The sequence below is a fragment of the Pelodiscus sinensis genome, chromosome 2 (genome assembly GCF_049634645.1).
Source record: "Pelodiscus sinensis isolate JC-2024 chromosome 2, ASM4963464v1, whole genome shotgun sequence".
Classification (NCBI taxonomy): Eukaryota; Metazoa; Chordata; order Testudines; family Trionychidae; genus Pelodiscus; species Pelodiscus sinensis.
The window spans coordinates 130,778,716-130,801,021 of record NC_134712.1 but is presented as its reverse complement, the minus strand read 5'-3'; the positions used below and the strand labels follow the sequence as shown (position 1 = coordinate 130,801,021).

At 47.5% G+C, this 22,306-nt stretch overlaps 1 protein-coding gene across 1 annotated transcript in view; it reads right to left on the bottom strand.

Moving 5' to 3' along the window:
- The window catches only part of MARCHF11 (membrane associated ring-CH-type finger 11), a 55,291-nt gene extending 54,534 nt beyond the window's left edge, over window positions 1-757 (bottom strand). The window contains exon 1 of the mRNA XM_075921453.1: window positions 128-757. Within this exon, the coding sequence (XP_075777568.1) occupies window positions 128-466 (339 nt within the window). The 5' untranslated portion in view covers window positions 467-757. The remainder of the gene's footprint in view (window positions 1-127) is intronic.
- Window positions 758-22,306: the final 21,549 nt, after the last annotated feature.

Sequence of the window (22,306 nt, the reverse complement as noted above, 5' to 3'; positions counted from 1 at the left end):
CCCCTGTCCAAGGTGCTGATCGCGGCGCGCTGGGGCCGGCAGCCTCCCGCAGCCTGCCCCGGCCCCATGGGCGGTGTCCGTCCGTCTGTCCCCGCCGGGTCCCTCTGTCCGGCCGGCCGGCGCTCACCTGCTCGGCGCCCTGGAAGCAGATCTTGCAGATGGGGCCGGCGCCGCCGGGGTTGCTGTCGCTGCCGCTGTCGCTGCCGCACACGGAGCGGGTCTCGGGCTTGTCGCCGCCCCCCGCCTCCGCCCGGGCGCTCTCCGGGCCGCCCCTTCTCCCCTCGGAGGGGCCCCGGGGGGTCCCGCCGAAACCGCTGCTCTGCCCCGCCCCGGGGGGGTCGTCGGCCGCCGGCTCCTCCTGGGGCTGCAGCCGCTGCAGCCCCGCGCTTTCCTCGCGGGGGGCGGCGCCGGGGTCTCGCGGCGGCTCCCGGGGTCGGTGGATGCTGCTCGCCCCGCCGCCGCTCATCCCCCCGCCGGCCCGGCCCGAACCGGGTGGGGGCGGGGACCGCGTTCTGCGCTCACGGCAGCCGGGAAGGTGACCGGGGCAGAGGCTGCGGGCGCGGGCGGGGGGCGGGTCCCGCTGTCAGGGCGGCTCGCGCCAGTCCGGCTCCAGACGCAAACAGCCGCCTCAGAACGGCGAGAGAGAGACCGTTACACGCGCGAGCCGGGCGGGGGAGCGAGCGGCGCGAGACAGCCACTGCCACCGCCACGCGGCACAGACACCGAGACGCCTCCCCCCGCCCCCGCACTCCCTCCTGGGGGCCGTCACCCCTGTGCCCCTCCCCCACCGGGGCTCTGTCATAGCGGGAACACAGTCACCACGCACCCCCACCGCTACTAGGGCAGCCGCCTCTCAGGTCCCACAAGCCAGAGCATCTGGCATGATCTTGAGCCCAGAGACCTGCACTGCTGGCGGTGGGCTATGGGTACCCTACAGATTGCCCAGAACAGAGGCCTCAATCATGGGAAAACCTGAACAGGTGGCAGCTCTGCCCCTCTGCGCACACCGAGGCACTCACACCCAGGGCAACTATACACACCAAGGACATTGTCACCTACTCCCCATTGGGAAACATTCCCTTCTAACACTATCACCTTTGCCTCTTCCACACAATGATCTTTCCCAATGGCCCCCATTCAACTTCCCACTAACACTAGCATTTGTCTTTGCAACAGCCTGTCACTTCTCCACAGCTGCTCCCCTTTTCAAAATGCTCACCTTCCTGCCCTTGACAATCAACCTTTCCTCTTAAAATTCCTCACTATGCATCTCTTCTGTCCCTTCAAAAACCTCTCTCTCCCTACACACAAAGCATCCATTGCCACACCATTACCTCTCCTTTATAAATACTCACTTTCCTTCCAAAACTATTCATCTTTCCCAAGCAGACAGAAAAATTGTCCTCCCTCCATCCAGCATTGTCTACCCACAGACACAGTCACTTGCTCCTTTTCATCACAAACATCGTCGCCTCATGGACACAGTCCAATCAACATTGCACACACCTATACATTCCCTCTCTTGAACGTCGTCGTCCTCCATCACGCTTCCCTCCACTCCCAGACACTGTCACACTGACTCTTACGTACATTTTCCACTTTAAATATGCCACTACAAGACTCATCGCTCCTCTCACGAAACTGCCGCACTCCACTGCAGGATTTCTCCTTAGTAAATAAAGCCTACATTATTGTACAAAGATATTGCCACAAAACATTTCATTAACATTTGCATGCCGAACATTTTGGACTGTTACTAGGTCTTTAAAAATAGGAGCAGGGCATAGGTTAGCAATACAGATTCTAATTGATCTGGTAACAAACACATGTCGTTGAGCCTTCATATTTACACCTGACTTCAGTTTCCCTTTCTGCTCTACATATGTACTAGAAAGTGCTCATTCTCTTCCCTGGAAAATAAAGAGATTTGTGTCAGACTCTCAGTCATATATTCATATTTAAGAGTGAAACTAGGTTTCTTGCTAAATCATATACCCTCTCCTTCAAGAAAGGGTTAGGGGCAATCACCCAATCAGTGAACAAACTTCACGTATTTTGCTGTCTCTTAGAGGCAGTTCATCTGCACTGCCTACTGTGTATAACAGAATTATGCTTGTTTGATAAAGCTTTGCTTCAGACACTAGTGCCGCTATCTGTCACAACCTCCTTGAGAAAATTGGGGGAAATTGTGAGTTCACAGGCTTTTAAGAGTCAACAGTACATGTTTCATCTCTTTCCTCCTCCCCATTTTCTCTTTGGTTTAACAGTTGCATAGTATGGTTTTCCTCACTCCCCTTTATTAAAAACAACGACACAGTTATAATCCATACACTACAGAATTACAGTAGCATTGTTGAAGCATTTGGAATGCTGTCATTCAATCAATAGCAAAATGTTGCTTATGTTTGAGAGATGAATGTGTATTATTGCATAAGGGAAGAGGTACATTTTGAAGAAGAGTATGGGATAAGCACAATTTTTTAGGTATGTGTTGCTGGTGATCTTTGGAGAACAGGGTTGGCATAGTTGCCAAGAGGACTCCCATCTCCTTGGACTAGTGGTTCATTTATTTTATCTGACTGGACCACATGAATTGTTTTTGTAAAATAATAGTCCATGTGTTCTTTTCCAAAAATTCCATTTCCCAAAAATTCATGCTCTCACAGGTTTATACAATTACCATATTCTTGAAAATATTTTGTTTATCTTCTAAGTCATAAACAAATACTGTGTACAAATACCCATTCTGGAGGAATTACGTGTTTTCAGACAGTACTTTATAATAAAAATCTTAAATCCCTTATATTTGCAATTTTGTAAACTTTTACTGTGCTTCATAAAGTATATGGGAAATTCTGTAGCTAAAAAATGAATTGTTTGTCTTATAATAAAGGAAGCAAAAGGACTTGACAAGGAAGAGATAAGGAAATCAGGGTATGTCTACACTACAGCCGTTAGTTCGAATTAACTTTAATAGCGGCTATACATGCAAACCGCTAGTTCAAATTTAAATCGAACTAGCGGAGGGCTTAATTCAGACTAGGTAAACATTCTGGGTATATCTACATTACAGCACTAATGCGAACTAATTTAATTCGAAATAGTTAATTTGAACTAAGCTAATTCGAATTAGTGTATCTAGACCTAAAAACTAATTCGAATTAGCATTTTGCTAATTTGAAATAGCATGTCCACATTGAGTGAACCCTGAACCGAAGTTAAGGCTGGCCGGAACCAGTGCCGCCAGGACATCAGGTTAGGACTTAGAGTGTGGAGCTGCTGCCTCAGGCTAGCCGAGGGCTGTGCTTAAAGGGACCCGACCCCCACCCCGAACAGACAGTTCTCAGGGTTCCCCACTTGCTTGTCTAACTCGATGAGGGACAGCAAAGCAGTCCTGTCTTGGAGTGCCCTGAGTGCCCGCACTCGGCACATCACACCATTCGGCCATCAGCCCGGCTGCACTTGCCTCAGGCTGCCATCTGGGGGAGTTAGTTGGGGGGCTGTCAGGATCCAGGAGGCCCTGCAGGAGAGCTTCCACCCCAAGGAGCCTGCAGAGCCACACCAGTCCTCCCCATCGGGGGCTTGTGCCCCATTCCTCCGTCACCTCCTTCCACTTACCCTTCCCTAGCCCCCCTTCCTGATGTAAAAAATAAAGGACACGTGTTCAAAAATAGAAACTCTCTTTATTTAACAAAATTGGGGGGGGGGGCGGAATTAACCTCTGGGGAGACTGGGAAAAGAAGGTGGGAGAGGGGAAGAGAGAGGGTGGAGGAGAGGGGGAAACCTGGGAGGAGGGAGCTGGAAGGGGGAAGCCAGGGGAAGAAGGAGGAGGCGAAGTATAAAACTATGGTATGCTCACATCTTGAATACTTGAAGCAACTGGGATGCTTCAGTTTAGTAAAGAGGAGACTGAGGGGGGATATGATAGAGGTCTATAAAATCATGAGTGGTGTGGAGAGGGCAGATAAAGAAAAGTTATTAGTTCCCATAATAGAAGAACTAGAGGACACCAAATGAAATTAATGGACAGCAGGTTTAAAACTAATAAGCGAAAGTTCTTCTTCACACAGCGCTTAGTCAACCTGTGGAATTCCTTGCCAGAGGAGGCTGTGAAGGCTAGGACTATAACAGAGTTGCTTTAACCTCTCCTCATATGCGACCCGTTCCAAACCCCTAATCATTTTAGTTACCCTTTTCTGAACCCTTTCCAAGGCCAAAATATCTTTTTTGAGGTGAGGAGACCACATCTGTACACAGTATTCCATATGTGGGCGTACCATAGTTTATACAGGGGCAGTAAGATATTCTGGGTCTTATTTTCTATCCCTTTCTTAATAATTTCTAGCATCCTATTTCCATTTTTGACAGCCATTGCACACTGTGTGGAAGTTTTCAGAGAACTATCCACGATAACTCCAAGATCTCTTTCCTGATTTGTGATAGCCAAATTAGCCCCCACCATACTGTATCTATAGTCGGGGTTGTTTTTCCCGATGTGCATTACTTTACACTTATCCACATTAAATTTCATTTGCCATTTTGTTGCCCAATCACACAATTTGGTGAGATCTTTTTGGAGTCCCTCACAGTCTGCTTCTGTCTTGACTATCCTAGGGTATGTCTACAGTACCTCGATGCAGGCATACCGCTCTTGCAAATGAAGCCCGGGATTTGAATTTCCCGGGCTTCATTTGCATAAGCGGGGAGCCGCCATTTTTAAAACCCTGCTGGTTCGAACCCCGTGCAGCGCGGCTACACGGGGCACGAACTAGGTAGTTCGAACTAGGCTTCCTAGTTCGAACTACCGTTACTCCTCGTGAAATGAGGCACACACAGTGGTGTGAAAGTGACAGAGATTTGCCAAGCTTCCTCCATCCCTTTCTCTCTGTGTGGAGACAGGGTACAGAAGTGGGGGGAGGAGGGACACCCTGACATCAGTGCCCCGCTTCTTTCTCCCATACCCTGCACAGCAAACAGGAGGATCCCAGGGGGGCAGCTCCAAGGCAGAGGGCAGGAGCAGCAGGACAGTGGGTGGAAGTGCAACTGAAGTGCCAGCGCTTGATAACTTCCTGGCTAAACCAATCAGGATCACTAGTCCAAGATCTACCAGTAGATCCCAACCTGCAGGTTGGTGACTGCTGATCTAACACATATTCAAGAAAGAAGAAAGATGCAGTACAAATGAAAAAATAAGAACTATAAAAAAAAGTCAAATATTGAAGAAAAAAGAAATTAAATTAAAAACAATTAGATACAAGTGGTGAAACAAGAGCATAAAAAGGGGAAATGGATATTGGAAGAGTACTGTATAATGGAGCAATAATGCATTGGTGTCCTGATGTTCTTTCTCTTTCTCTTCTGTAGAAATTGGACCGTTGTTTTATTAATATCAGAAGAGGAAGAAATAAATATGACTGAGATATATAGAATAATGTGTTAGGGAAGCTATTTGGGTTTTCCTATTTTATCTTTCCTAAGGTGTAAGTACAAAAAGTATACTCCTTAATCAAAGACAATCTGAAATGGAAAAGAGGAATTGTATGTTTAGGGAGTGGGAATGGAGTATAACATAGATTTCATTCCCATAGGATATTTTTAGACTAATAGTTTAGTAAGATTTTTAAAGAACTACTTATTTATCTGCTTAGGAACATGTGCAGTTACATACAGGAAAATAAAATTGCAAAGACTATCGACCTTCATGCTTCAGAGTTGATCTTTGTTTTTCAGCATTCTGAGTGATGGGAGGAGAAGCAAAGGAAAAGAGCAGAAGGGGTAGAGAACATTATATGACACATCCTCCACTCAAAGCAGCATGTGGCCTTCTGGTGAGTGGGAAACAGGTATGAGAGCCAAAAATAAGAGAAAAAGAACCAGAAAGGATTAAAATAAGAGCAGAGAAGAAGGGATAGATTTTGAAGTTGTTGTCGTAGATTTTAAAAACAGCAGAAAACCAGGGATGAGACGCTGGATATGAATCAACAGTGTGCCCTTGTAGCCAAGAAGGCGAATGGCATATCAGGGTGCATTCAGAGTCAGCAGATCTAGGGAAGTGATCATTATTTGGCTCTGGTGCAAGGGGCCTCATTTGCATATCTTCTTGCGCAAGAATGGGTAATTTAGATATAGCCCCCCTGGAGTATTGCATTCAGTTCTGGGGCCCCCATTACAGAAAGAATGTGGACACATTGGAGAAAGTCCAGTAGGGGCCAAGAAAAATTATTAGGGGGCTGGAGCACATGACCTACAAGAACAGGCTGAGGGATTTGAGCTTTTTTAGTCTATGGAAGAGAAGAGTGAGGGGGGATTTAATAGCTGCCTTTAGCTACGTGAAGGCAGGGTTTCAAAGAGGATGGAGAGAGGTTATTTTCAGTAGTGACTGATGACAGAACAAAGAGCAGTGGTCTCAAGTTGCAGTGGTGGAGGTGGAGGTTGGATATTAGGATAAACTAGTTTACTTGGAGGGTGGTGAAGCACTGGAATGGGTTACCTAGGAAGGTGGTGGAATTTCCATCCCTAGAGGTTTTTAAGTCCCCACTTGAGAAAGCACTGGCTGGGATGATTTAGTTGGGGTTGGACTGGATACACTCCTGAGATCTCTTCCAACCCTATGATTCTATGAAAAAAGAAGGATGTTGTGTTTTGAAGACAGCAGCATGGGATTCAGGAGATTTGTGTTCAATTTCTAATTCTATTGCAGATCTTCAATTATTTAAATTTCATGCTGCATGGACGTTCTTGCACAAGAAAGCACTGATTGCCATTAACAGAATGGCCAACAGAGCACCTGTGCTTTTTCTGATAGGCTCTTTTTGCGTAAGAAACCCCTGCGGAGCGTCAACACCTGCCTTTTTGCACAAAAGCTGTAGCACAGAAAGGAGTTATTCCTTCTGGGGAGAGGAATAACTCTATCGGTAAAAGCCCTCTGTTCTGTCCATTTACTGTAATTTTTTTGTGCAAGAACATGCTTGAGGTGTGGATGCTCTGCTGGCTGTTTTTGCACAAAACCCTTGTCGTGCAGACATAGCCTGAGGGACACAAACAGAGTGGATATGTATATTATTGCATACTTAATTACCAAATCCTCCTATTTAACAAAGAATTTCACTGATGCACTAGCATTTGCCACTGTCAGACAAAATAATAATGGATGGATCATTTGACAATTACGTTTCTATGAGAAGATACAATGCATCTTTTTTGTTTTTATAAAAGAGAAAATAAATGAATTACCAACATGTTAAAATATTATCTCATTAGAATTCAGCTAAGCAAGGGGAAAAATGAACTCACTTAAAAAGGAAAGTGAAAAATGATATAATCATAAAATATATGCTAAATAATTCAGAATCCTAATGCAGTATTAAATATGTTCTTTGATGTACAAAGCAGTACACCTAACCAGGGACAATCACCTGTACTTTTTAAGGCATTTTTAAAATAATTGAGCATTCAGATTTAATTTTAAATATGCTTTACATGTTTGGACTAACATAAAATGGATCTATAAATAAAACAACCATTTCTTAAACTTCCATTTTAAATTGTTCAGCAACAACGCTACATCAGAAAATGTGAACAGATGGTTAACTGCAATGCTCATGATTGTATATCATTTGCTTATTCATACAATATTACTGTTTTCTGTTATGAACATGTACTCATCCTGCAAGGAAGACTTTTATGGTTATGTCAACCAATTAATATCTCCTGTATTATAGAAAACCACTGTTTTATAAAACCTTTAATTATTAGTTGCTCTTCTCACTGTCTTGGAAATATGTATTTAGGGCCTTATCTACCAAATATTGAATACACAGATCCACTAAAACTGCACATGCACCTAAGAACAACTAGCCAAAAGGTTGATCCTGATTTTAAGAATAGTGATAGAGATGCAGCCATGTTAGTCTGGTGTAGCTGAAACAAAAGACAGAACTATGTAGCACTTTAAAGACTAACAAGATGGTTTATTAGGTGATGAGCTTTCGTGGGCCAGACCCACTTCCTCAGATCAATATGTGGAAGACAAATCGGCACAACCATATATATCAAAGTGATACAATAAAAAAAAATGAATGCATGTGAAACTGACAAATCAAATTTTAGAACAGAGTCAATTTCATGTGTTCATTTCTTTTTATTGTATCACTTTGGTATATATGGTTGTGCCGATTTGTCTTCCACATATTGATCTGAGGAAGTGGGTCTGGCCCACGAAAGCTCTTCCTCAGATCAATATGTGGAAGACAATCGGCACAACCATATATACCAAAGTGATACAATCAAAAAAAATGAACACATGAAATTGACTCTGTTCTAAAATTTGATTTGTCAGTTTCACATGCATTCATTTTTTTTTTATTGTATCACTTTGATATATATGGTTGTGCCGATTTGTCTTCCACTATTTGATCTGAGGAAGTGGGTCTGGCCCACGAAAGCTCATCACCTAATAAACCATCTTGTTAGTCTTTAAAGTGCTACATAGTTCTGTCTTTTGTTCCTGAACTTAAGAGTGAAATTCAGAAATTCTGTGACCACCCAAGACTCTCATAAGGCCAAAGAAAAGAGGACAATTTTACATAATTGCTTTTTTTATTGTTTTTATAAACCTCAATCCATAATCAATAAGACTTGTCAAAGATGCTTTGTGACTCATCCAACATTGTATTGCGGTGCGACAATGTGTGCCATCATGTCCACAAAGCAGCACACCCGCCTGATGCCGCTGCTCCTGACTTTCACCCTCCTGCCATGCCCATTCTCTATCCACCTGTCCCTCCTGCTATGCCTCTGCTCCCTCCCCAGGTGATGCCCCTGCTCCCCCCCGCCAACCGTTACCCCGCTCCAACCCCACTCCCAGCCACCCACCTGTGCTCCCCAGACCCACCCAACCACAACTCCAACGAGATCCCCACACCTGAGGTGGCACATCAAGTTGCTCCCCTCTCCCTTCCAGTTCTGAGCCCCCCTTCCCCTTTTCAGAATCTTTGATTAATACAGACTACATTTTTTTGAAAACCAAACAGATGTGTTTACTGGGAAGTCAGGGAAAGGGCGAAGGGAAGGATTGTGGTGGGGAAAAGATGGGCCCACAAGCCAAAGGCCCCTAGGGAAGAGGCCCTGGGGAGAGTTACTGAGAGAACCTCTCCCTTAGGACCTTCCAGATAAGCACCCCGGCCTAATGGGCCTGGTGGATGGCAGCTGTCCACAGCTGCTGGAAGGCTCACCCCAGAAGGCCTCCCTCTTCCACTCCACAATGTTGTGGAGAACACAACATGCTGCCACCACCTCGGGGATGTTGTGCTACCCCATGTCAAGGCAGGTCAGCAGGCACAGGAAATGTGCCTTGAGGAGGCCAAAGGTGCACTCCACCTGCATCCAGGCCCAGTTCAGGTGGGCATCGAATTGGTCACTGCTGGGATCCAGGTGGCTGTTGTAGAGTTTCATCAGCCACGGCATCAGGGTGTAGACCGCATCCCCCATGAAGCACAGTGGCATCCGCATATCCCCAACAGCAAGTTCACAGTGGGGGAAAACTGTGCCTGCCTCCAGCTTGTGGTACAGGCTAGAGTTTCTGAACACGCGAGCATTGTGTGCCCTGCCCAACTACCTGACAAAAATGTCGGTAAAGTGTCCCCAGTGGTCGTCCAAGGCCTGCAGCACCATTGAAAAGTAGCCCTTTCAATTAATGTGCAGGGCTACTCGATGGCCCGGTGCTCAGATCAGGATGTGGGTCTCATCGATCGCTCCCCTGCAGTTCAGGAACCCCAGTGCAGGAAATCCAGCCACTGTCATGTCCAGGTCTCTCAGATGGATGACTCTCTGTAGCAGGCTGGAGTTGATGGCCCTCACCATCTGCAGAAGGAGACAAAGAAACACACAAAACTGAGAATGAGAGAGGGGTGCCTGAGCCCTTGGAAGGTGCCCGCCCTGCTCCCCTCCTCTGTCCCCCGCACACACACCCCAGGAGCCACTCCTATGAGGCTACTCTCCCTCCTGCAGAGCTGTGTGAGGGCAGGATGGCACAAGCCCCCAGAGACAGGGCTTCCCCCCCAACCCTCACTTCACCCCCCAACAGCCTCCAGCTCCCCTTTCTCAAGAGTCCCTCTTATGCAACACTCTCCCCACCCACCTGTAGGGACTGCAGCCCAAGAGCTCCTTACCTCCATGAGGAGGGCCCTGACAGTGGACTTCCCCACGCCGAACTGGTTGCCTACTGACTCTTAGCTGTCGGGGTGATGAGCTTCCAGGGGCGATAGTGAACCACTTCTCCAGGGGGGTGGCGGGCCACAGGTGGGTGTTGCATCTCCAGAGGGCAGGGGCATCAGGCACAGAGCTCCAAAAAGGTGGCTTTCCTCATGCAGACATTTTGGAGCCAGCGCTGGTCGTCTCACTGCTCCATAACCAGCCAGTCTCACCAGTCCGAACTGATGTCGAGCCTCCAAAAATGCTTCTCCATAGTGGGGCGTGGTTGCCAGAGTGGAGCAGCCATGGAGAGAGTCCCCAGAATGAGGTTGGGGTCCAGGGTCATGCAGGACCAGGAAGGCAGCTGGCAGAAAGTGCTGCAAAAACTGTAGCATGGTCGTGTGGGGCCATCACATGCCCAGGGCAGTTCCGGCTCCATGGCACAAAGGAAAAAGCTGTGGCATTCAAAGAGAAGAGGGCAATAACAGCAGGCACTGCGAGAGCTTTGCTGTCTCTTGAAGAGCTGGCAAGCAGACAGCAGAAGCAGAGAAACAGCTGTCCTTGGGAAGGTCCCTCTAAGAGCATGTCTCTGCAAAGCTCCGGCACCAGCACTCGGAAGCAACTGGTGACCTAAACCCCTGGTTGAAGTGGTTGCCTTTTATGCGAGACAGCATCCAATCAGTCTCCATGCTCTCCTTTGAAAAGGCGCATCGCTTTTTCCATGTGCTTTTGTGTGTAGACATGGCCTTGTGCAAGAAGTTTTTTCAGAAGATCTCATCTAAAAAAAAAGCTTCTTGCGCAAAAAGCCTTCACTCTAGATGTAGCCAAAAAGAGACACATCCCCATTGCTGGTGGGTTATACTTCTATTTATGTAACAGAAGTTGAATCCTGTGCCTCAGAATTCTTGGTTTTCATTCGTGGCTCTGAGAGCAGAGTGTAGTCTTATGATTACAGATGTCAAATACAGCACCAACAACATTTTAGCTGTCAGTGGGAACTTAAATCCTCAATCTCTAGAGATAAAAACATGAACTTCTGCAATTTCAGCTAAAGAACCAACCCTGTTAACAAGCAGCCACAGAGTTTTAAACCTCTCTATGGGTACATCTACCCAGCAATTAAAACCAGCCAAAATCAGGTTTCCTGTGATAAATTCACAAGAGCCTGTCCTGTGGCAGGCTGGATTAAGGAGGGAAGAGGCTAATTCCCTACAAAGGGAACCAGGCAAAAGGCCTGCTAGACCCAGCTTGCCAGTTAAGAAAAGAATTTCCACCAGGACTCAGAAAGGCATTTATTTAAGCCAGCCATTTTTACTCATATCAACGGGAAAGTAGAAAGTGTTCTGTTTCTGCTTGCCTCAGTCTGAAAAGGCAGAATTGAGAGAAGCAGGGGCCTGTATGTATAGAAGAAAGGTTACTACAATCTAGTCAGAAAAGTAAAATACTGAGCTGGGATCTCAGGTAAGTGTTACTTTGGTTTTCTTTATCTTAATTGCCTCAGCTGGAGAAGCCTGCAGTCAGACAGGGTGTTATAAAGGTAGGCATGCCAATCAGCATTGGGAAGTAGTTCTGACTGGGAAATGTAGCTGTTATTTGTGGTGGTAGCATAGGGCTGTATCTGTAGCTAAGGCCAGTAGGTTGGATTTCATGCTGGAGGAATGGCATGGACTCACATCTTATCACTTATTCCTGGAGTCAGGGATACATTCCCACAAACAAGGACTGAAGAACTACTTGTGAAGAAGACCCTTAGTTTGATTGGAGTGGAATACTATTCTACCAGCACAGGACTTGAACTAATGAGGGGAAAGTGAGTCATGGGCACACCTGCTGATGAGGTAAAATTATGCTTGGAATCATACACACATAAATAATACCTGCTCAAGAGGTTGTGCACTCTAGTTAGGATGACCGGACATCCTGGTTTTAAAGGGACAGACCAGGGGCATAGCCACAAGTGGGCCTAAGTTGCCCCCAGGCCCACCCTAGGCACACTGTCAATGGGAAAGTAGGAAGTGTCGTCTGGAACATAAATGAACTGCTTCCCTCCTGAATTAGCTCCAGGCCCATTCTAGTATAAGCCATAGGCCCCTACCATCCCTGAATCCACAAGCTGGGACTCCTAACCCCAGCTTGGGGTCTGTTAGCCCAGCTGTCTACCCTCTCCTGCTCTGCCCCGCCCCACCCCACCCCATGTCCTGCCAGCATCACATATCTCTCTCTGTTCTCCAGCACAAGTGTTAGCTCCATATTGGGGGGCAGTGTAAAGGGGTGGGGGAAGACAGGTCCCCATACCTCTTGCCCACTTGCCCCATGGTACTAAATCCACCTCCCTCCCTCCCTCCCTAGGGCACTGGATCCTTTCTGTGCCCCTGATTCTTCCTGACCCATTGCCCCAGGGCCTTCCATCCCTCCTGTCCTTCCCACCTCCTTTCACTGCCTATCCACTTTTTCTATCCTAGCTGCACCAGTGGAACAGACCTGTATTTAAGCCCTTCTACAGGGGTCCTTATATTTTCTTAAAACCAGTTGAATTGTCACACATCTTTTGTCTCCCATATCAGCACTGACAGATCTCCGTGAGACACAATTTGTGCTTTGCAAATTGCATCACTTATTTTGATCTAATTTCAAAATAGCTTATTTTGAAATTTAATGCTGTCTACATAGCACCAAATTTCTAAATAAACAGCTATTCTGAAATGTCCCTTTACCCTTATGGGACAAGGGTTACAAGGGCGCTGGTATAGAACACCTGTTATTTCAAATCTATTTCAAGATAACAGTCACACTCAAAAGATGCGGAATAGCTATTTTGGGATACTTCCGGTATCCTGAAATAGCGCTGCGGTCTAAAGGAAGTTTTGCTGCTGTGGAAGAAAACATTGTCCTCACTCTGAGTTTGTAAGCAACAAGTAGCCAGAGGCAGTTTTATTACGAGCTGCAGCAAGGGAAAAACTGGTTCGGGCAAGGGGGGGAGTCCCCCCCCTCACCGAGGCAGATCTTCGAATACAAGCAATTATGAAGCAGTTTATATACTGTCTATTAGATATAATAACAATAACACTTAGTCTCCTTCCCATTACAAACACCAATGGCTAACAGTTATTTAGTTCCACCCAGATGCTCCTTATCTCAAGGTCCCTACCAGAATCAGCATTCTATCCTTATCTCCGTATGGAGGCGAGAGGCGAAGGCAGCGTCTAATTACAGATCTCGCGTTGTCAGGCCACAGACTTAGCCTGACTCTTGCTCTCTTGATAACAAGACCAAGATGGCTGCACACAAATTCCCTTATTCCCTTTTCCTGCCTCCACACTGCCTTTCCACTAGTAACGAGTGGGAGGGGGGGGTCCAGTGGCCAACAGTGGGGTGATTATGCACAGCTGGTGATGGGGCAAAGATATTGCACATGAGACCACTGTGAGCTGAGGTGGCTAGTGAGTGCAGGCAGGTGCCAGGCAGCAGCAAGTTACTTATCCCCTTTGCGCCCACCCACCAACTCCTTTCATGTCCCTCCCCCTTTGCTGTCCACTCCTCACTTTGCCCTTCACTTCCCCCATACCCCTGCTGCTCCTCCATATCCCTGCGAAGGGAGTGCATCACACCCAGGCTATGTCTACACTGGCATGATTTTCCGAAAATGCTTTTAATGGAAAAGTTTTCCGTTAAAAGCATTTTCGGAAAAGTACTTTTTGCGGAAAAGTGTCCGTGGCCAATCTAGACGCACTTTTCTGCAAAAAAGCCCCGATCGCCATTTTCGCCATCAGGGCTTTTTTGCGCAAAACAAATCTGAGCTGTCTACACTGGCCCTTGTGTGCAAAAGTTTTTCAGAAAAAGACTTTTGCCCGAACAGGAGCAGCATAGTATTTCCACAAAAGCACTGACAATCTTACAGGGGATAGTCAGTGCTTTTCCGGAAATTCAAGCGGCCAGTGTAGACAGCTGGCAAGTTTTTCCGCAAAAGCAGATGATTTTGTGGAAAAACTTGCCAGTCTGGACACAGCCCCACAGTACTGGGTGTAGAACCAGCTCCTGGTTAGAGCACTTTGTTACCCAGGTGGTTGGTGAGCTGTCTCATTCCCCTGCTCCCTGTCTCTGACTGGACTTGTGCCCCAGAAAAACCCAAGACCCAGGCACTGTCCAGGAGAAGCCAAACCCTATTCCTACAGTTCTGTCAAGGGGAAGCTTCCCCAGTCTCTACCTCTTAGCTAAACTCTGAAGTGGTGACTGTGGGGTAGGGGAAACCAATTTCCAGCCTATTCATACCTCAAACGGGCAGGCTCATAAAAGCCTGTAAGCAGGGGATTAGCACCTGCTTCACCCCAGTGCCTCATGTTTTGGGTCCTGCCTCCAGAGAATGTAGGGCTGCTCCATCCCATAGGCACCATTCTCTGCTGAGCCACATTTCTGATTAGGTTTGTGGAATCCCCTGCAGTTAAGTTTCCTAGGCTCTGGAGCATGATGTATCTTTAGGGCTTAACCTCTTCCTGCCTGCACTATAGTTGGGAGACAGGTGGTGGCTGGGTTATATTGGTGGATATAAATTCTGTGCCCACGAAAGCTCATGATACCATCTACATGTTTTGTTAGTCTATAAAGTGCTACCAGACCATTTGTGGGGGGTTTTCCTGTAACAGACTAACTTGGCTACCCCCTTAAGGTCTTTCACAAACTGTGTCACTGATTTGATCAGAAAATGTGATGATCAGTTATCTGACTGGAAAAATTATTCAGCAATTTGCTTGCTAGTACATGTGGCTTATTTTTAAGATAATTATATGCAGTTCAAGTAATACTTTCTATAGCTAATATTGCCTGGTGGTTTCCAGTGTTAAAGCCTGTTATCAGTTGGCTACACTTATTAGAAAGTGTCAGCCCAAACTGTGTCAGGTTTGTCCTGACATAATGAATTCTTTGGAAAGTTTCAGTTAAAATAGTTCAGCCATTTCCAAGAAGGTGCTTAAAGGGGGAAAATAGGTGTTTTTTTCCATGTTAAACAAATGTGTACAGTTATTTTGCTGACATGCTCTAACACTGCCATATTTTGGAGCTGGGACTTGAAATTTGGTAGAGAGATCATGGTGATGTCGGATGTGTCCTTTTCTGGCCCTTTGAGAAATTGTCTAAATTTGATTAGTTGCCACTGGAAATAATTTGATTCTGCCTTTGTAATTATGGTCGAGTCACATAAAAAAAATTTCACAAATGACCACTGCGTGTTGCTCACTCTCTGGGTGTTCAGATTGGGACACCAGAATCCTGATTTGCAGGAGTGCTCATATTAAACACTCAACAGTAGCTGGTGTTTTTGAATTCTATGAAGAACTGTCCTCCTTCAAGATGGTGCCTTCTCATTATTCTCAATGGATCTAAGTGTCCCATCTAGTGTTGCCTGGCATCCAGTTTTGACCGGAACATCTGCAGCTCCCAGAAGCAACCAGCATGGCTAGCTCCTAAGTGCAAAGTCTGCATATGCTGCCCCACCCCTACCTATGGGGGCAGTACTTGTAGACACCGGCGACACAGAGCCCCCTGCCTCCCCACACCTAGGAGCTGGACACACCAACCACTTCCTGTATCCATGTGGAGTCAGGGCCTTAACCCCTCTGCACAGCCAATGGAAACTACCTTCGGTAAGGGTCATCGAGCAGGAGTCCATGCTCCAAACTCACTCTCACATCCCAGCTCCTTGCTCCAGGTCAGAATCCCCTCCAACACCCAACCTCCCTCACAGAACCCGCAAGCAACCAACCCTCCCTCCCTCCCTCCCTCTAGCCCCTTGTCCCAACCTGGAACCCCCTTCCAGGTGCCAGCCCTCCAACCTTGCACCAGTCCTCAGCCCCCTCCAACCCAAACTCCCTCTCAGAGCCCACACCTCCTTCCACACTGCAGCCCTGAGCCCCCTTCCACATCCAAACTCCCTCAGAGCTTGCACCCCACTCCCTGCTCCAGTCCAGTGAAAGTGAGTGAAAATGGGGGAGGGCAAGCAATGGAGGGAGGGGGGATGGGGTGAGTGGGGGGCAGGACCTCAGAAAAGGGGCAGGGCAAGGATGTTCTGTTTTGTGCCATTAGAAAGTTTTCAACTTTAGCCTTACCTCCTGACCGCACAAGGAGGCTTCTATTTTCTCTGATGCATGGAAATGTGCAGGTGGGGAGAGGGCAAGAGGGAGTTGATAATGGGGAGTGTAATTGGGGGTAACAGGGAGATAATGGTGATCAGACCTTGAGGAAAATAGCTGGTGTGTCCTGGCTGCTCTGTCTGCTCCAGGGTGATACAAAGTAAACAAATTACTAGAGAATCTGGTCCTAAAAGTTATGTTTCACATTGATGCATTCTTTTTTTACTCAATGGTCAAATCTTTGGAAAAACATCACATAATATTCTTTAAGGTTCTTTTATTTAGCTCTCAGGTATGACCATTTTAATTTTTAATTTAATTAAACAAACTCCCAGAAAAAAGCTGTTAAGAAGGAGCTAAGATTGAATATGTCAGAGGAAGTTAAGGATAAAAAATTATATGGATATTGCATTTATCCCCAGAAACAAATACTGAACTATAAGACATTTGGAGCCTAAGTACCTTTTAGAAAGGATTCTTTGTGGACTTAAGTCTGCTCTCTGTTACAATGTAAATCAGGAGCAACTTCACTGAAAGTAGTTAATTTTTCTGGATTTCCACCGAATATTACTATTGTGCATGCAATTCCTCAACTGTCACATGTAAACAGGGAACTGCATGACTTCAATAGTACATATAGGCTCTGAAATTTCAACTTTTAATATTCAGGCACATGATTACTTGAGGCAAATTAAAAATCTAGAAGTTAAAAACTACTACTAAAACTTGTATTGTAGGACTAGAGATGCCAGAGTTTTGAGTGAGTGAAAGAACAGCCTCTCTCCATCCTCTTTGGAACCCCCTTTCAGAGAGTTGAAGGCTGCTATCAAATCCCCCCTCACTGTTCTCTTCTACAGACTAAATAAGCGCAAATCCCTCAGCCTCTCCTCATAAATCATGTGCTCCAGCCCCCTACATGTTTTTGTTGACCTCCATTGGATTTTCTCCAATGCATCCACCCCCTTTTGGTAATGGGAGGAGGGGGGAGGAGGCAGAATTGGATGCAATGCTCCAGATGTGGACTCACCAGTGCTGAATAAAGAGGAATAATCACTTTTGTCTGGAAATGGGTGACAGGAGAGGGATTACGTGAGAATTACCTGTTGTGTTCCTTCCCTCTGGGGCATCTAGTATGGCCACTGTCAGCAGACAGGAAACTGGACTAGATGGACCTTTGTTCTGACCCATTATCTTTGAAAACTCATGGAGATTGGGAGAGATCCTGGATGATTGGAAAAAAGCAACTGTAGTGCCCATCTTTTTAAAAGGGAAGAAGGACAATCCAGGGAACTACAGACCAGTCAGCCTTACCTCAGTCCCTGGAAAAATCATAGGGTATGTCTACACTACAGTGCTATTTCGAATTAACTTAATTTGAAATAGTTAATTCAAATTAAGCTACTTTGAAATAATGCATCTATACACAAAAACTATTTCGAAATAGCACGTCCAGATTGAGTGGGCCCTGAACCGAAGTTAAGGCTGTCCGGAACCACTGCCAGCAGAGCATCAGGTTAGGACTTAGTGTGTGGGGCTGTTGCCTGAGGCTAACTGAGCTCCATGCTTAAAGGGACCCTACTCCCCTCCACCCCACAGAAAGACAGTCCTCAGGGTTCTCCACTTGCTTGTTTACCTCGATGAGGGACAGCAAAGCAGTCCTGTCTTGGACTGCCCTGAGTGCACGCACTCGGGACACCACAGCTCTCGGCCACATGGAGCCAGAGCTGCCCCTGGGCTCTCCAGTGCATCTCGTGTGGTTGTTGCCATCAGCCCGGTTGCACTTGCTGCAGGATGCTGTCTGGGGGGTCCACTGGGGGGCTGTCAGGATCCAGGAGGCCCTGAGGGAGAGTGTCCACCCCTCAGAGCTTCCCCGGTCCTCCCGACCCGGGGCTCGTGCCCTATTCCTCCCTCACATCCTTCCACTTACCCTTCCCTAGCCCCCCTTCCTGATGTCAAACAAAAGACACGTATGTACAAAAATACAAACTAGGTTTATTGAACTAAACTCAGGGGGAGGGAGAATGAATCTCTAGGGAGATTGTGAAAAGGAGGTGGGAGGGTGAAGAGAGAGGGTGGAAGAGGGTGGGGAAAACCTGGGAGGAGGGAGCTGGAAGGGGGGAAGAAGGGGAACGGGAAGCTCAGGGCTCAGGGTTGGGGGTCTCGCTGGGCCAACTTGACTTTCATGCTAACCTGCTTCTGGGTTCGCATGTGGCCTTTGGTGGCCAGGCTGGCAGCTATCCTGCCATAGATGGCAGTGTTCCTCCATCTAGTGTGGAGATCATGGATGTTGAGGGCATCCCCACCCAAACCTGAATAAGGTCCATGATCTCCACCCTGGACCAGGAAGGCACCCGCCTTCTCCAGCCCTTGTCAGGCTCCTGGGAGTTGGCAGACTGATCCTGGGGAGCGGTGGAGGGCTGGCTGCTAGTGGGTTGCTGGCTCATGTTTTGGGGCCCCTGAGTCAGGGGCCCCAGTTGCCACTGCTGGCTCTGGGCTGGCAGGCTTGGAGCTGGCACAGGCACTGTGGCCAGGGTCTACCCCTTTAATGTCTCCCGGGGCTGGGAGAGAGGAGAATAAGTTTTCCCGGTTGTGCCCAGAGTGGCCACCAGGGCTCCCTGGGAAGGGCTGGAGGCTCCCTAATTCAAATTAAGTGTCTACACAGCACTTAATTCGAAATAGCAATTTTGAATTTGGCATTACTCCTCATAGAATGAGGTTTACCAAATTCGAAATAAGGGCGCTGCTATTTAATTTAATTCGAAATAGCAGTTTGCATGTATAGATGCTATTAAAGTTAATTCGAAATAAGGGCTGTTATTTCGAATTAACTTTGCATTGTAGACATACCCATAGAGGGGATCCTCAAGGAATCCATTCTGAAGCACTTGGAGGAGGGGAAAGTGATCAGGAATAGTCAACATGGATTCACCACATGCAAGTGATGCCTGACCAACCTGATTAGCTTCTATGATGAGGTAACTGGCTCTGTGGACATGAGGAAGTTGGTGGATGTGATATACCTTGACTTTAGCAAAGCTTTTGATACGGTCTCCCATAGTATTCTTGCCAGCAAGTTAAGGAAGTATGGATTGGATAAATGGACTGTAAAGTGGTGTGGCAGGGTGTTGCCCTGCCCTGGCCCTTTAAGGGGGCCAAGGAAATGGAGGGAGGAAAGCCCAGCTATGGGCAATTAGGAGAGCCCAGCTGTGGGCCATAAGTATAGCCTAGCTGAGGGATATAAGAACAACTCCTGGGAGGAGAGAGAGACCTGCCTGCTGCTCTGGAGGAGAGAGCAGTTAAGACCTGACAGCCAGGGAAGAAGGAGGCTCCCTGGAGAAGGGTAGGACTGGGAAGGCTCAGGCAGGAGGAACCCAGGCTACACGGCTGCATAGGAGGCAGTCATGAAGGGCCGGGGCAAGCAATGGAGGCATCCCTAAAGGGCCGGGCCGCATAGGAGGTGGCCACAGCTAGCAAGGAGGCAGCTGCGGTAGTCAGGGGGAGACTTAGCCAGGGAAGCCCCAGCCCATAAGTCCAGGAGGCAACTGGGCAGGCAGAGGCACACCTGTGGCCATTGATTAGGGGCCTGGAGATCCTGCAGACTGCCCAGAGGGGCTGTTAAGGGGCTGGCAGGGGGCCTGAGGCCAGGATGAAGCAAGGGGAGTTAGGAGTCCCCAAGGAGAAGAACTAGGGGTCCCAGAGCGTCGGGAGGACCCTGGAGAAGTGGACTACAACAATATGGACTCTCCCCCGGAAGGGGGGTGTGGAGCAACCAAGGAGTGGTCACTGTCGGAGGGCAGTGCCCTGAAGCCACCACCACACCCAAACGGGGCGTCCGACCAGCCAGCTTCTTTCCCCAACTAGCCACACTGGAGGGAAGAGCTGGGCAAAAAAGGAAAAAAATATGAGTCAACCTACTACAGTGGATTGATTGGCTAGGTTGTCGGACACAGTGGGTAGTGATCAACAGCTCAATGTCAGGTTAGCAGTTGGTTTCAAGCGGAATGCCCCAAGGATCGGTTCTAGGGCCAGATTTGTTCAACATCTTTATTAATGACCTAGATGAGGGGATGGATTGCACCCTCAGCAAGTTTGTGGATGACACTAAGCTAGGGTAAATATGTTGTACAGTAAGGATAGGGTCTAGAGTGACCTTGACAAATTGGAGGATTGGGCCAAAAGAAATCTGACTAGGTTTAGCAAGGACAAGTGCACTTGGGATGGAAGAATCCCAAGCATTGTTACAGGCTCAGGACCAACTGTTTAAGTAGCAGTTCAGCAGAAAAGGACCTGGGATTACAGTGGATGAGAAGCTCAATATGAGTCAACAGTGTGCCCTTGTAGCCAAGAAGGCTAATGGCATATTAGGTTACATTAGGAGGAGCATTGCCAGCAGGTCTAGAGAAGTGATTATTCCCCTTTATTCGTCACTAGTGAGGCAACTTCTGGAGTATTGCGTCCAGTTCTGCCCCCCCCCCCGCCCATTATAGAAAGGATGTGGATGTATTGGGGAGGGTCCAGTGGAGGGCAATGAAAAGGATTAGGGGACTGGAGCACATGACCTAGGAGGAGAGGCTGTGGGATTTTGTCTTATTTAGTCTGCAGAGGGGGGATTTGATAGCAGCCTTCAACTTCCTGAAGGGAGGTTCCAGAGAGGATGGAGAGAGGCTCTTCCCAGTAGTGACAGATGGCAGAACAAGGAGCAATGGTCTCAAGTTACAGTGGAGGAGGTCCAGGTTGGATATTAGGAAAAACTATTTCAGTTGGAGGGTGGTGAAGCACTGAAATGGGTTACCTGGAGGGGTGGTGGACTCTCGTTCCCTAGAGGTTTTTAAGTCTTGGCTTGACAATGCCCTGGCTGGGATGATTTAGTTGGGATTGGTCCTGCTTTGGGCTGGAGGTTGGACTATGACCTCCTGAGGTCTCTTCCAGCCCTAAGATTTTATGATGTCAGGTTCTGGTTCTCATTGCTGCAGGGTGATCAGGTGACCAGTGGGGGTGCTATGGCAGCTTCCTGCCCATTCTGGCACCTCAGATTGCATTTCACCCCAGAAGCGGCTGGCAGCAGGCCTGGCTCCTAGACTGGTGGGGGAGGGGTGGGGTAGTGCATAGGGCTCTGCACACTGCCCTGCCCCAAACTCTAACTCTGCACTCCCATTGGCTGTGAACCTGCTGCTAGCTGCTTCTGGGGCACAGCATGGTCTGTGGTGCCAGGATAAGCAGGAAGCTGCTGTAGCACCCCTACTGACTTGCTGACTGGGAGACACTCAAGGTAAGTCCATCCTGTCCCAATCCTGACCTCTCCCCCAAAGCCAGAGTCCCCTCCTTCAAGCAAAGTTCTCATCCTCAATCCCACTCTGGAGCCCACACTTTAGTCAAATGATGTTGGGTCACTGGCATCAACAATTTTCTTCTACTGGGTCATGAGGAAAAAAATGTTGTCACCTTGTTGCAGTGGTTTTCAGAGTTAAGGTTGTCTGACCAACCTCACCTCTGGCATTTCCATACTGCTAAAGTAGCCAACTGGAGCAGTTTATAGGTGATTCTGGAGATTCTAGATGCAATAGTAATAAATGTTTCTTTTTTTTTCAACAATTGGCATTAGCATAATAAGCAATTATTTTGTTTGCAGTGTAATTGAAGCTATGTTGGTCTCATAGACCAGATGGGAGTGGTAATCTATTTTTGGACCAACTCGTGCTTGGTGTTCTGTTTGTCAGAAGCTGGGAATGGGTGTCAGGGAATGGATCTCTTGATGATTACTTCTTATGTTCATTTCCTCTGGGCACCTGGAATAGCCACCGTTGGAGTACAGGATACCTGGCTAGATGGACCTTTGCTATGACCAAGTATGGCCGTTCTTATGGAGAAAGAGGCAAGCTTTGGCACTTATACACCACTCTTGAGGTCTGGGGAAATTACTCCGAGTATCACTACTTGAAATAGATTGTTTCTGCCTTGTATTTAGCTGAGACAATGAATACCTATCCCAGATG